Source organism: Giraffa tippelskirchi, chromosome 8 (assembly GCF_054371585.1).
Source record: "Giraffa tippelskirchi isolate mGirTip1 chromosome 8, T2T-mGirTip1v1.2.pri, whole genome shotgun sequence".
NCBI lineage: Eukaryota > Metazoa > Chordata > Mammalia > Artiodactyla > Giraffidae > Giraffa > Giraffa tippelskirchi.
Window position 1 is genome coordinate 115,316,278 of NC_137282.1, and position 14,936 is coordinate 115,331,213.

General features: G+C 46.4%; 2 protein-coding genes across 11 annotated transcripts in view; both read right to left on the reverse strand.

Annotated features, from left to right (window-relative positions):
- GABRP (gamma-aminobutyric acid type A receptor subunit pi) overlaps positions 1-2,270 on the reverse strand; it is a 54,279-nt gene extending 52,009 nt beyond the window's left edge. The window contains exon 1 of the mRNA XM_081520775.1: positions 1,972-2,270. The gene's annotated coding sequence lies outside the window, so the exon portion shown is untranslated. The remainder of the gene's footprint in view (positions 1-1,971) is intronic.
- Positions 2,271-9,215: 6,945 nt separating this feature from the next.
- KCNIP1 (potassium voltage-gated channel interacting protein 1) overlaps positions 9,216-14,936 on the reverse strand; it is a 406,169-nt gene continuing 400,448 nt past the window's right edge. For all 10 annotated transcript variants that reach the window (XM_081520785.1, XM_081520779.1, XM_081520778.1 and 7 more), the window contains 2 exons: positions 14,600-14,662; positions 9,216-10,071 (listed from right to left, as the gene is read on the reverse strand). In XM_081520785.1, the coding sequence (XP_081376911.1) occupies positions 10,024-10,071; positions 14,600-14,662 (111 nt within the window). In that variant the 3' untranslated portion in view covers positions 9,216-10,023. The remainder of the gene's footprint in view (positions 10,072-14,599; positions 14,663-14,936) is intronic.

Here is a 14,936-nt window from a genome sequence, read left to right on the forward strand (position 1 = left end):
ATTTCCCAGGCAAGAATACTGGAATGGGCTGTCATTTTCTCCTGTAGGGGATCTTCCCAACTTAGGGATCGAACCTGCATCTCTTATGTCTCCTGTATTGGCAGGTGGTTTCTTTACCACTAGCACCACCTGGGAAGCCCATAAGCTGTCTACTGATTTCTAGCTACCTTTAGGCAGGAGTTCTTAACATCCCCATTCTTCAGATGAGGAAGCTGAGCCTTATGGAGGTGAAGACTTCTTGCTCAAGATCATATAGCTCATAAATAGCAGAGCTGGAATCTGAACCCAGCCTGACAGCCTTTAAAACCCACTCACTTTCCCCCACAACATTCTAATCTTGTGAGGTAAGTATTACCATCCCTGCTTTATAAATAAGGAAACAGAGGCTCAGAGAGGTGTAGTCACTTATCTGAGGTCACAGAGCAAGTACATCGCAGCAGTGGGGTGGGAGCCCAAGCCTGTCTGTCTCCAAGGACTTCGGGACAGTCTTTCATCCTGGTTCAGCCTAGACTCTAAGGAGGCCACAATCCCTGGAATCATGAGAATCTTCTGTTCTTCAGTCCCCAGTCCCCGAGCCCAGTACCCACTCCTAGCTCTATGCATCTGGAAGAGCAAAGAGGCTTATTCTGCCTTTTCTGTCTCTCCATCCCATGACCTGATTCTGCAGCACTAGGGTGAACCCTGAACCAAAATTCAGAAGACTGGGTCAAGTCCTTGTGTCACCTTCTTGACCTTGGGCAGACCACTTATTTGTAAATTGGGGTGGTGAGTGCCCAGTTGGCTTCATAGGGGAGCTGCGGGGAGAAGCAAAGCAAGAAAAGTGGATCAGAAAAGGCTTTGAAAGCAGCCCAGAGTGATATAGGAGTATTATTATCATTTTGCTGTTTTCTTCCCTTCAGTCTCCCCTCTTGCTTCTCTGCAGGGTCTACCAGCAGGAAGGCACCCTGCAGGCCTCTCTCCAGACCCACAGTTAGTGACTCCCCTCTGGTCTGGCTTGTTGGACCACATTTCTCAGAGTTTTCCCACCCTCAGCCCTCCCAACTGTCTCTGAGGCCTCTGGCTCCTAAGGGGAAGATGCCAGGGCAGATAACCCAGTTGCTTTCACGATCAAACCCAAAAGTAAATAAAGGAAGATTTACAGAGGACCTGCAACTTGCCAGGCACAAGAAGTGTTTAATTGTCACGGCCACCCTGAGAATTTTTCTGGTTTACTTTTGATGAAGGCGAGGCTCAGAGGGGTCGCCCACTTAGGGCATGCTGGAAAGAGAAGTCCACCTCTGGGCTGTCGCACTCACTGGGAGGCCAGACCCGTGACTCCCTTCTACGCACCCTGCCAATGGGCAGGTCCTTCTGTACCCACATCTGTGGCTGTCTGTCCTGGAGGCCTAACAAGCCAGGACTAACAAGTCCTGGGCTGGGAAGATGGGCTTTTCCTTCTGGCAGCCCAGGCTCTTTCAATCACCCAAAGAATTGGAGGCTCTGGGGACATCTCTACTCCTGGCCTCTTCATCCCAGCTCCACTTCAGCGTCAGAGCACCAGGTGGGCCTGAAGTGGGCAAGGGGCAGAGGCTTTTGTCTGCATTCTGGCAGGGCCAGTGCCTGCAGAGGGCAGCCTCTGATGTGGGCAGGAAAGAACTGCTGTCCTTGGGGATCAAAGATGCTGCTTCCAATGGGCAACACCATCAACCAGCATGTGATCTTGGACAAGTCGCATCCCTTCTCTGAGCCTCGGTTTCTTGGTCTGTGAAATGGGACCATATCCTCACCTCTCCGGGCTTCCCTGATAGCTCAGTTGGTAAGGAATCCGTCTGCAATGCAGGAGACCTGGGTTCGACCCCTGGGTTGGGAAGATCCCCTGGAGAAGGAAAAGGCTACTGGCCTGGAGAATTCCATGGACTGTATAGTCCATGGAGTCGCAGAGTCTGACACGACTGAGTGACTTTCACTCACTCACTCACTCACTCACCTTACCTCTCTGTGGTGTGGGCGGGATAAATGAGTCACCACGTGAAAGTAAAGGGAAAGAAGCATCGGACCTGCTGCGTGACGCACAGGCCTCACAGCAGACGTCAATGTGGGTTCCCTTCCAAGGCGGTGGCAGCGGAGCGTGACCCGGCGCGGAGCCCTGGGAAGCAGGCGGCCCTCCGCATGCCCAGGCGCTGAGGTTTGGAGTGGTGGGGCGCATCCCCTCGTTCCCTCTCGGGCAGCAGCTGCGCACCGCCTGGCTCCCGGGCCCTGCGGGGAGGCCCAGGCTGAGGGTCCCGCGGCGCGTTCAGCGTGGCGCCTGCTCCATCTAGCGGCGTCTGGCGAGCAGCACCGTCGCGGGCGCCCGCGGGCCGCAGCCTCCCGGTTCCTCTCCTCCCGTGTACGAAGAGAGTGCTGCAGAGTGCACTGCGGCCCCGTCTTCATACTGCGTCTCCCATCGGTCACCTCGTCCTCTGCGTTGCCCTGCAGGCTCTCACTCTGGTCCTACCGGGCTTTCGGTTCTTTGGTCCACTCACCCGCCAGCCACTCCCCATGCTTTTGGTCAAATTCGTGAGGTCCCCGCCGATCCGTATGGGCTTCCCAGGTAGCGCTAGTGGTCAAGACCCCGCCTGCCAATGCAGGAGACCTAAGAGACATGGGTTCAGTCCGAGTTGGGAAGATTCCCTGGAGGAGGCCATAGCAATCCACTCCAGTATTCTTGCCTGGAGAATCCCATGGACACAGGAACTTGGAGGACCACGGCTCAAAGAGTCATAACGAGTCAGACACAACTGAATTGACTTAGCATGCACACACGCATGCACCACCATCCTTCCCAGAGCTGGTCCTTCTTCGTCCTCTGGAGACACCTCTCTTCAGCTCCATATCAGCCTGAGGCTCCATCTTCCTCAGAACCCTGTGACTCTCTGCCCCCTCCAGAGCAAGCCCCTTCTGTTAGCCTGGCATCTGAGGCCGTCCATCTGGTGGCCCAGGCTGAGCCTTCACCTCCCCCATCTTGGCCTGCTCGTGATCCTTTAAGCGTCACTGGCTTCTTGACATCTCTCCCTGATTGGTCACCTCCTCCTGTTTGTGGTCTCTCCAGGTCCCACCTCTGCTGGGAAGCCTTCCAGGACTACTAGAATCCTGAGGGATGCCATCCCCTTTGGAAAGCAGTATGGAGGTATTAATGGAGTCAGAGGTGGCCAGGTCAGAGGTGTGCGAGGAATGAATTTTTGTTGTTGTTATGAGGATTACATGAAATGACTTTAGGCACTTAGAATGGTATCTGGCTCATTGTAATGTTGTTATGGCCATTATTATCATTATTAAAGCCTGTGTTCATTAACTACCAGCAGTGACTTTGAGCCCCTGATTTCACTTCACTGAGTTCTTCCCATCTGGAAAATGGGTATTTTTTTATTATTATTATTTATATTTCTATCCCAGAAAGTTTCCGTGGTACTAAATGAGGTGCTGTACAGAGATGCTTGGCACATAGCAGGTGTCCGAGAAAGACTAGGCCTCTCCGTTCAGTCCACACTCTGGCTGCCCATCAGCTTTTCATAGATCCTTCTTAGTTATCCAAAAGTTCTTCTGCCTCTCTGGAGGCAGAATGCCTTCTTCCTGGCGGACTATAATCTTTTCTCTTAAGGCCTTCAGTTGATGTAAGGAAGCCCAGTACGTTTTAGAGCATAGTCTTTTATTCAGATTTAAATGTCAATCACATCTGTTAATGCAAAATTCATGCATACATGCTAAGTTGCTTCAGTCGTATCCAACTCTTTGAAACCCCATGAACTGTAGCCCGCCAGGCTCCTCTGTCCATGAGATTTTCCAGGCAAGAATACTGGAGTGGGTTGCCATTTCCTTCTCCAGGGGATCTTCCCTACCCGTGGATCGAACCCTCATCTCCTGCATGTCCTGCATTGCAGGCAGATTCTTTACCCACTGAACCACCTGGGCAACACAACATCTGGAATGGCATTTGACAAAAAACTGGGTACCGTGGCTTAGCCAAGTTAACATAAAAAACTAACCATCAGGTAGGCTACCATTTATCTTGTAAGGAGTTTATAAGCTCATTCATTTTCTTTCATTCATTCTTTTTAATTTCCTTCTCTGCCTCCACATACTCCTCTCTGCTTCCTTTTCTCCATCTTTTACTTACTTGCTAGCAGCCAGTTTAGAGCCTCTGTTGCTTTCCCCGATAGAATCCACAATGGTCCATCTCCCTCCACCTCTCCCCAAGCATTCACTATTCTGTGTCAGCACTGAGACTTTGGCTCCTTGGACTGGGCAGGGAGTCGGGGGCTAACAGATTGGAGGACTTGGTACTCTCAGTTCCCAGTCACCTGCCACAAGATTCTGGCCACCCTTCAGGTGTTCTAGTCTGGAGAAGGGGCCTGACTTGGACTTTGGGAGGGGCAGGTGAGGTAGGACTTCACTTGGCAGGCTTCCTGGTGGGGGTAGAGAGCGAAGTGATACAGCTGGAGAAACTTGGCTAGAATAAACTGGCCAAAAGACTGACCAGGGAAGGTAAAATGATGAGGCTTGTTCATGTAAAGTGCTTCTTGAAGAACAGAGGTCCCAGAACTGTAGGTAAACCATGAAAGCTGGTGGTGGTGTGCTCTGGGATCCCAGACCAATTTTAAAAACACCTATATGATATAATTTGACATATAATACAAAAAATAAACTACACATATTTTAAATGTATAATTTAATGTTTTTGATAGATGTATATACTCATGAAATCATCACACAATCAAAATAATAAGTACACCCACCACCCCCAAAAGCTTCCTCTAGCCCCTTGGTGATATCCTTCACTCCTTGTCTCTGTGCTGACCGCCCCCCCCCAGCCCCAGATAACCATTGATCTGCTTCTTGTCACTGTAGGTTAGTTTGTGTTTTCTAGATTTTATATTATAGATGCATACAGTATGTATCCTTTTTGTCTGGCTTCTTTCATCAGTATAATTGTTTTGAGGTTCATCCATGTTGTACCTGTCAATAATTCATTTTTCTTTATTGCTGAGTTGTGTTCCATTGTATGGTGATTGCACTGGCTTAGGTCTTAAGCCTATCCCTGAACCAATCACTGTGGCCAGAGGCATGGGAGGTAATGATTAGCCTAGACTACGTCATGTGCTCCATGTCTGGAACTGTGAGTACAGTTAGCTCTCAAAATCTCATGCAACATGGGGAACACATGTACGCCCATGGCTGACTCATGTGAATGTATGGCAAAACCACCACAATATTATAAAGTAATTAGCTTCCAATTAAAATAAATTAAAAAAAAAGAAAAAAACCTCATGCACCATCAAAAGTCTACTCAGTGGGGCTGGTGACTTGTCAGATTTTCCTCTTCTCTTCAAGATCTGAGGCTTTTGGTCTCCAATCAGTCTCTGGACTAGGGTGCAGAGGTTGTTTTTTGAGGTCTGTGAATTAAATTGGGCCTTATTTTGATGTGAAGAGACTTCTTTCAGCTCCTGTAAGAAACTCATATGGGCATCTTTGCACATGTTTTTGGCATCATTCCCTCTAGAGGAACTGTAATTTGGCTTGAATTTGTGGACTTGTTTTCATTGCTTTAGTTTTCATGACTGCTGCTTTCTAACACCTTCTGGTGTTTATACATCATTACAGCTAGTTTTAGGAATAGGTGGAGACAGTTTTCATGTTCTCTAGGAAATGGAGCTGGGCTTGGATTTTGGAGCTGGGTAGGCTTTAAAGCACATTTCCAGCTGTTGTGAGCACTTCCCTCCATGTCTCTGGGCATCGTTGTCTCATCTGAAGCACAGGTGCGTAAGTACCTGCCTCACAGGGTGGCTGTGAGGTTCAAGTAGGATCTCATCCATGGAGAACCTGGCACTGGGCAGTGGTCCCCACGCCATCTACATTTCCTCCTGGCGGCCTCTCCTGTGGGCCTTCCTGGCCTCTGCTCAGGATTTCTTCAGAGATGGGATGTTAGAGAACCACAGGATTGGTCATGATGGGATTTTTCATTTCCACATCAGATCGGATTTCTTTATTGGAACAAGAGAACCTCAGAAACCTGAGCAAGAAGTCACAGCAAGCCTAGATCCAGGTTTTCTGAAAATGCCTGATGATCCCCCCAACCTCTGAGATCGCGTCAAGTTCAGCTCGAAGGAGCCTTTCCTCTCCACCCTGTCTAGAGCAGCTACCCCAGTCATTTTCTATCATGTTACACTTTTGGTCTCTTCATACCACTTTAACGACCCCAAATCATTTTATTTGTTGTCTGTTTGCTTTCAACAGAATATAAGATTCGTGAGACCAGGACACAGATCTGTCCTGTTCATTGCTTGTTTTAGGTTACGTTCCTCCAGAAGCCAGTCCTGGGACAAGGGTGTGGAATTAAGTAGTTTACCTGGGAGGTGATTCCAGGAAGTAATGGTAGGGGGATGCAGAAAATGAGACAGGGAAGAGAAAGAGGTCAATAAGGGGTGCACTTTTGAGTAGGTCACTACTGTGGGTGATTAGGGCTTAATTCCAGTGGAGAAAGAAGTCTGGGAAAATGTAAGAGTTCTTCCTATTGGGATCTGGGGTATTGATTCGCCAACTTGGCATTAGTCTTTGGCTAAGGGTGGACTCAGGGAGTTGGTGCTGGACAGGGAGGCCTGGTGTGCTGCGGTTCATGGGGTTGCAAAGAGTTGGACACGAGTGAGTGACTGAACTGAACTGAAGGGCTGCTCCTAGGAAGTGTTAACAACCTGATTCTTCCTGCCTGCCCTGCCCACAAACAGAGTGGGGCTATCTTGGCCACAGTCTGTCTGTGACAGTCAGAGTCATGGGCAAAAAGTCACACGCATTTGCAGTCGGCAGCCGTTGAGTCCGCAGGAGTGAGTGCCAAGGGTGTCTGGCAAGGCATCTACTACATAGTTGAATCCCCATCAGCCGGCATGATGACTGGCAAATAGTGATAATCTGTTGGATGATTCAGGAGGAGGAGGATCCCTCCAGGATGCCAAGGGGATGGATGTTCCAAGCTGAGAACCTTGTTTCTCTAACACCTCAGTGGCTGAGGGAGCATGGATTCCAAGAGGCCAGGCCTCTTTTTGTTTCTGTGCCTCTGTGGAAACCGCAGTTTACTTTTATCTCATTCCTTTATTAAAAGCTTTGACGAATGCTGGCCCATTTCCTTGCAATTGCTCCAACATGGTGTCCTTTTCTCCCTACCCACCAGGACCACCAACGTCCTTTCTGTTGCTTATTCATCTTAGGACAAGTTTTGAATCTTCCTTCCATTCTGATTTCTCTCTGCTATCTCCAGATGCTGATTTTCCTGTCAGTATTAGGTTCTGAGGACTGAATTGGGTTTCTTATTTGTGGTCTGGCCAGGACAGGGAGAAGGGTAGCAGCCCTTCCATTCTAGAGCCAGGGCTCGTAGCCCTAGGCGTACAGCTGGAATCACCTGCAGAGTTTTTAACACATACTGATGCTCAGGGCCCCACCTCTGGAAATTCTGATTCAGAACCTGGGATAAGGCTCAGGCATTAGGTACTTCAAAAAATTTCTGTGATTCTGATAGGTAGCCATGGGGGAGAAACGCTGGGCTAAACTAACATAGGCATTAAACAAAGGCATCTGGAAAGGTCATAGGTGTGTGTAGGTTCAGGTGCAGCTTGATCCACAGCTCAATGATCTCACCAATTTCTGGTTTATTTTTACATTGTTTATTAAAAAAAAAAAACAAACCTCTCTGCTTATCTCCTGTGATTCTGGTTTATATGCCCTTTGGTTATCAGATAAGCTCTCAGAATTCCCAAATCACTGCAAGCTGTCCTAGGACTGTGTCTTATTCATGTCTGATAGGAGAAAGAACATCTTTGTCCCACTGTTCCTAGCACAAGTCTTGAGATTCATGCTGTATGGACTGACATATGTGCAAAGCCTAGCTCTGAACCAACGATCGTAGGCAGTGGGATGGTTCAGATCCTGTGCTCATTCCCCACTGTAGCTCGGTATGCACTTCACAATCACTGGGCAGCTTCTAAGGAATTCTGATGTCTGGGTTCTACCCTCAGAGATTCTGCTTCAGTGGGTCAGGGATGGGGTCCAAGTGTTGGCATTCTTCAAAACTCCCCAGGTGATTATGAATGTGTAGCCAGGGTAGAGGACCATGGCCTAGACATTGTACAACCTCAGGATGCAGGTGCACACCCAGTGTGGGAAGGGTCACAAGTAGAGATCCTCTGCTTGGGCCTAACTGTGTGCCTTGTTAGGGGCCAGCTACATGTCCAGCAGCCTTAGATGACTGCCTGGCTGCACTCAGGAAGCTCAGATAGAGAAACAGAGCAGTGGCCTCTGTATTCGTAGCCATAAGAAGCAGCAGCCGATAGCAACCAGATCAGGAGTATTTCATGCATGCAGAGGTGTGGTGACCTGCTCTTGCACAGACACCTAAGGCTTCCCCTTCTCTATATCTGTTTCCCCATCTGCTATTTGTATTCAAAGAATGCCTTTGCCTCTCTGAGCTGGCTAGAGATGAATGAGATTTGTGTGAGGGACCCTTGGTTCCTCGAGGTGAGGTAGAATCCCCTAGTAGGAACGCTCTAGGGTACTGTGGGAAGAGTTTAATCTCTCTAGGGAGCTGTCCTACCTTAGTCAGTGTCCCTTACCTCTCTGAGCTTCAGGGTCCAAACCAGCAAAATGAAGACTCTACCTTCCAGAGCATTCTACCATAAAATAAGGTAATGTATATAAGCCCCTAGTGCAGCCCTTGGCACATAATAGGGGTTCAGTAAATTGCTTTCTTTCCAAGAATGCCACTGTTAACTCTTAATCTTTTTAATATGATGTCAAATGAGGAAACCAAGTCTCTCAGTGTCCAATATAAGCAATTATTTGCTGTTTATAGGCTGGAGTCTCTTGACTCCTGGACTCTAAGTCCCTCAGCAGGAGGTCCTGCCCACCGCTTCATCTCTGTATCCCCAACCACACCATGTGAGGCTCCAGACTTTCTACACCAGAGGGTCTTGGGAGTGGCACCTGTGCTAGAAGGGACAATGTGAAGAGTCTCATCTTTAAGCTGTATTCGCTTATGGTCACAGTCTTTGCATTTGAATCAGATGTTTGCCTGGGGGCAGGGGAGGGTGATGCTCTGCTTGGCACAGTGCCTGGCACAATGGAAGTACTAACAACCGGATGCCAAAGGAATGGAGTAGCCTTCCCTTTTCACAATTTACCTTTTCTGCCCAATGTAGTCATGGATGAAATGAAGATTAAGAGTGTAAGAAATAGTTCTGTTTATTGGTTAGAAGATGGTATAAAATTACAGCAATTTGCAGGCATCCTGGGCTTTCTGGGAGGGTCATGCAGTGCTGGACTCAAGCAGGAGATGGAGTGAGGCATGGGTCACTGGGCATTGGCTCCCTGCCTGTGCATGTTAAGGACTTGCGCCACTAGCGCAGATGCCAGTATGAGAGGGCACTACTGTCCTTGCCTCTGGAAACAAAGCACGTGGGCAGTTTGGGTCATCAGACAATCGTGCTTAATAATTCAGTCCTATCCTACGTGCGTTAGGTGCTGGCTCTCCCAGTCTCGTCAAGGTAGATTCTAACTGTGCTGTATGACACTCATTCTTCCCACCAAACAAAGGGCAACAGGCACACTGGTTTGGGAGGCCGGAGGATGGTGGGTGTTTGGCTCAGGTCCTGCTTCCAGATACACCAAGGTCTGCTGGACTTGGAGGCAGTGGCCTGGGACACACAAGAAGAAAAGTGTGCACTACTGTTTAAGCTCAAGCAGAGGGACCTTCCACAGGGCAGCAGTGTGAAGAGATGAGCATGCTTCCAAAAGAAACCCGACTTCATCTTGTCTCTCTCAAGAAGAGGGAGGAGGAAGAGCTGGCAATCAGAGACTGAGCCACATAGTCCTGGGTTCCATAGTATGTCTTCACAGAGAATTCTCCCAAAGTGTAAAAGGTGTTTCTGTCCCAAGAGTCAGTGTGTAAAATCAGCAGGAGGGCCGATCAAGGTGTTCAGTTGGCTGTTTAGTACGTCTCTGAGAGCCGGAAGGCTACGTGCACAGTTACATGACATTTTGGAACAGCTGGAGGGACCTCATGATGTTGTCATCCTGGGAAGGGAGGAGGGAGAGAAGAGGATGGTTAGAATTCTCTGAGGCTTCTCCCTGAGAAACTCTGTAACTGGTGAGCACATCTCCCAGAATGGGGGACTTCCCTGGTGGTCCAGTGGTTAAGAATCTGCCTTGCAATGCAGGGGATGTGGGTCTGATCTCTGGATAGGGAACTCAGATCCCACATGCCAATAAGCAACTAAGCCAGTGCAAAAACTACTGAGCCAAGAGAAATCCAAAGCAAGAAGCACCTTCTCTGGCTTTAAAGAGAAATTCAGAAGAAACAAATTATTCAGTAGACCAGTGAAGACTGCTTCTTTTAAGAAGCCGTGGGGAAGTGCATTTTATCAAATGCTTTTTCTGTACTTATAGAGATGATCACATGTCTCGTCTGTTTTATTCTATGATGTCATTAATCACAGTGATTAATTGTTGAAGATTAAACCATTCTAGCACTCCTGTAATAAACCCTATTTGTTCATGATGTATTATGCTTTTTACATATTGCTGGATTTGTGTTTTTGCACCTGTGTGCAGAAAGAATACATTAGCTCCCCAAATTTTGTATCTTGTAGTGGCCTTGTCAAGTTTCCATAATACGGTTATGACAACTTCATGAATTAAAATGGGAAGGTTTCTCTTTTTCTCTGTGTCCTTGACTTTGTGTATGATTAGCATCATTTCTTTGTTAAGTGTTTGGAAGAATTTACCAGTGAAGGCATCTGAGCCTGATGTTTTCTCTGTGGGAAAATTTGAAATACAGATACAATTTCTTTAACAAGCATAGGACAGTTCATATTTTCTGTTTCTTTTTGTGCTAGTTTTGATAAGTTGCATTTTGTAGGGGGTTTGTAGACTATGCCAAAGCCTTTGACTGTGTGGATCACAATAAACTGTGGAAAATTCTGAAAGAGATGGGAATAGCAGACCACCTGACCTACCTCTTGAGAAACCTGTATGCAGGTCAGGAAGCAACAGTTAGAACTGGACATGGAACAACAGACTGGTTCCAAATAGGAAAAGGAGTATGTCAAGGCTGTATATTGTCACCCTGCTTATTTAACTTATATGCAGAGTACATCATGAGAAACGCTGGGCTGGAGGAAGCACAAGCTGGAATCAAGATTGCTGGGAAAAATATCAATAAACTCAGGTATGCAGATGACAGCACCCTTATGGCAGAAAGTGAAGAAGAACTAAAGAGCCTCTTGATGAAAGTGAAAGAAGAGAGTGAAAATGTTGGCTTAAAACTCAACATTCAGAAAACTAAGACCATGGCATCCAGTCTCATCACTTCATGGCAAATAGATGGGGAAACAGAGGAAACAGTGTCAGACTTTATTTTGGGGGGCTCCAAAATCACTGCAGATGGTGATTGCAGCCATGAAATTAAAAGACGCTTACTCCTTGGAAGGAAAGTTATGACCAAACTAGACAGCATGTTAAAAAGCAGAGAGATTACTTTGTCAACAAAGGTCCATCTAGTCAAGGCTATGGTTTTTCCAGTGGTCATGTATGGATGTCAGAGTTGGACTATAAAGCTGAGTGCAGAAGAATTGATGCTTTTGAACTGTGGTGTTGGAGAAGACTCTTGAGAGTCCCTTGGACTGCAAGGCGATCCAACCACTCCATCCTAAAGGAGATCAGTCCTGGGTGTTCATTGGGAGGATTGATGTTGAAGCTGAAACTCCAATACTTTGGCCACCTCATGCGAAGAGCTGACTCATTGGAAATGACCCTGATGCTGGGAAGGATTGGGGGTAGGAGGAGAAGAGGACGACAGAGGATGAGGTGGCTGGATGGCATCACCGACTCAATGGATGTGGGTTTGGGTGGACTATGGGAGTTGGTGATGGACATGACTGAGCGACTGAACTGAACTGAACTGAACTGTAGACTTCATATATTGTCAAATTTATTGGAAAATTGAACTGTTGACTTTTTAGTGCCTGTAAAGCTTCTGGTGATGTTACCCCTTTCCTTCTGGATATTGATAATTTGAGTATTCTCTCTCTTTTTTGTTTAAATTGACCTTGTTAAACATTTATCAATTTAATTAATTTGTTCAAAGTGGCAATTTTTGGATTTACTGATTTTCTTATTGTATGTCTCTATTTTATATTTTTCTATTGTATATTCTCTAAGGAGTAAGTATGAGATGTAGAAAATCCTCAAATGTTTGGATCTTAACACATTTCAAATTCCATGTGTCAGAGAAAAAAATATCTTAAAATGTAATGAAAATATGACATCAATAATCTAAGAATCTAAAGCAGTACTCAGCTAAAGCAGTACTCAAGGAAAATTTATCCCTTTAACTGCTTATATTAGAAAAGAATGGTTGAAGATCAATGATCTAAACCTCTATCTCAAGAATCTAGAAAGAACACCTAGAAAACTGAATTAAAATTAAAAAGCAGAAGGAAAAAAATAATTTGGAGCATGTGCATGCATGCTAAGTTGCTTCAGTCACAACTGGGTTGCTATGCCCTCCTGCAGGGGATCTTCCTGATCGAACTCATGTCTCATTAAATTTCCTGCGTTGGCAGGCGGGTTCTTTACCACTAGCACCACCTGGGAAGTCCACTTTAGAGGACACATGAGTGAAACAGAAAGCAGACTAAAGTAGAGAAAGTCCACAAAGTTGATGATAGGTATTTGAAGTCTTTTAAAAGTACATGCATTTGAAAGTCAGGCTCCCTAGATTCTGATTCTGGCTCTGTTACTAGCGGAGTGACCTCAGACAAAGTACTTAGCCCTCTGTGCCTCAGTTTCTTTGTGAGTGCAATGGTATGGATCACAGTACCTACTTACAGGGTGGTTTGTGAAGAAAAAGTGAGTTAATGAATAGCTATAGAAGTTGCTAATGTGAGAAACTAAACTGATTAAAAACCTGTAAGCAAAGTCAAAAAGCACAGTACAATAGGGCATAGTATTTAAAATTAAAATGATACAGTTCAAGTTCCATCGCAATCATTTTTTGAGGCTTAACTATATCTCTTAACTTTGCAGTACCTCAGTTTTCTCTTCTTTAAAATGGGTATGATGAACACTGGTGGTCAGCCAGCTCAGAATGATTAAAATGTGGAAATGTTTCTAACCGTGCTGGTAAATAACTGCTGACCTGAACCTCTCCTTCACAACTTCCCCTCTGGCTGCCTGATAACTGGTTCAGAACCCCTAGACTACCCAAAGATCCATCAGCTAACAGGTTAGTACCAAGTTTAGCAGAGCTTCTCTAGGGCACTGCTCCAAAGCATTGGTCAAAGTCAGCTGAGAATGATCAATTCTCAGCCTATTCTAGTTTTTAAATATATTGACTATGGGAAGTTTATGTAATGTACCTAAGGTGCTCACTGCATGTTAATAACTTCTCCCCTCTCCCACTTTCTTGCACTTGCAGTTCTTACCAAGCGGAGATCAGAGTAACTGTATATCTTTCTGAAACAAAGTAGGGGTATAGATTCATTTTTCTAAATTAGAGCAAAGTGATTATTTCCAGTTCAGTCTCTGGCTGATTCTGGGGCCAATGTATCCTTTAGCAACAAAAGCATCACCGGAGACCCACTGAATTAGAATCTGCATTTTAATAAGAACTTCAAGGAGGTTGGTTTGTACATTAAAGTTTTAAAAGCATTGGCTAGGGCAATTGTGCTAAAATGAAGTTTTCTAGATCCACACCCAAGATCTAGAGTCTCTGGGATTGAGACCTGGAAATGTGCATTTTCACAATCATCGGAGGCAATTCTTATGCACACTGTGGTTTAAGAATCACAGCTTTAGACTTTTTCCAGCAACTCCCTTATAATCTAGGGCAGTGGTCCCCAATCTTTTTGGCACCAGTGACTGGTTTCATGGAAGACAATTTTTCCACAGATGATGGGGGGTGGGGAGGGTGGGATAGTTTTGGGATGATTCAAGCGCATTACATTTATTGTGAACTTTATTTCTATTGGGCTTCCCTGTTGGCTCAGCCGGTAAAGAATCCACCTGCAATGCAGGAGACCTGGGTTTGATCCCTGGGTTGGGAAGATCCCCTGGAGGAGGGCATGGCTACCCATCCTAGTATCCTGGCCTGGAGAATTCCATGGACTACAGTCCATGGGGTCGCAAAGCGACTTTCACTGTGTTTCTGTTATTATTCCATCAGCTCCACTTCAGATCATCAGGCATCAGATCCCGGAGGTTGGGGACCCCTGGTCTGGGGAGTGGGTCCTCAGGCAGAGGAAGATGGAAACATGACAGTGTTGCCCACTTGCAAGTCTGTGGCTCCACAGAGAGCTCTGGGCTTTCACGTCCCCCTGCGCCCCTTGTTAGTCTGTGTGGCTCAACCTGCGCTTAGCCAAAATCTGCTGCAGGCCAGTCTAAGAAGCGGAGGTTGCTGAAGTCCTGAGTTGGATTGCTGGTGGTCGTGGTGGCTCTAAGTTGGAGGACTGCAGGTCTCTCGTTTTCTCCCTTCTTCAGGTCTCTGAGCCCCAGATTTCCTTTCCCAGATTTAGAGGTTTTGTGCCCTGAGATCTCTCCTTACCTCCTGACAGGATTCAAGAAATTCGTCTAAAGTCACGATGCCATCTTTATTTTTGTCCATTTTCTGAAAGACACAGGAAGCAGTTTAAAGAACCTGGTAATCTGGATTCCAAAATGTGCTTTTTGTTCACCAACATTCCCCTGACAATTAGGATGGTCTTTCATTGGCCAGACAACTCCAGGCCCTGGTTACAGCACTTTGACCCCCAGGAGCATCTTTCAAATGATAAAATTTGCTCTCGGTGCTTGTCTTCTCATCACCCGATTTTTCTGCTGACACCCTAGCATGTTTTCCCCAGTCTCGCTTCTAGCCTGTCCGTTTGGCAGTAAGAACACTG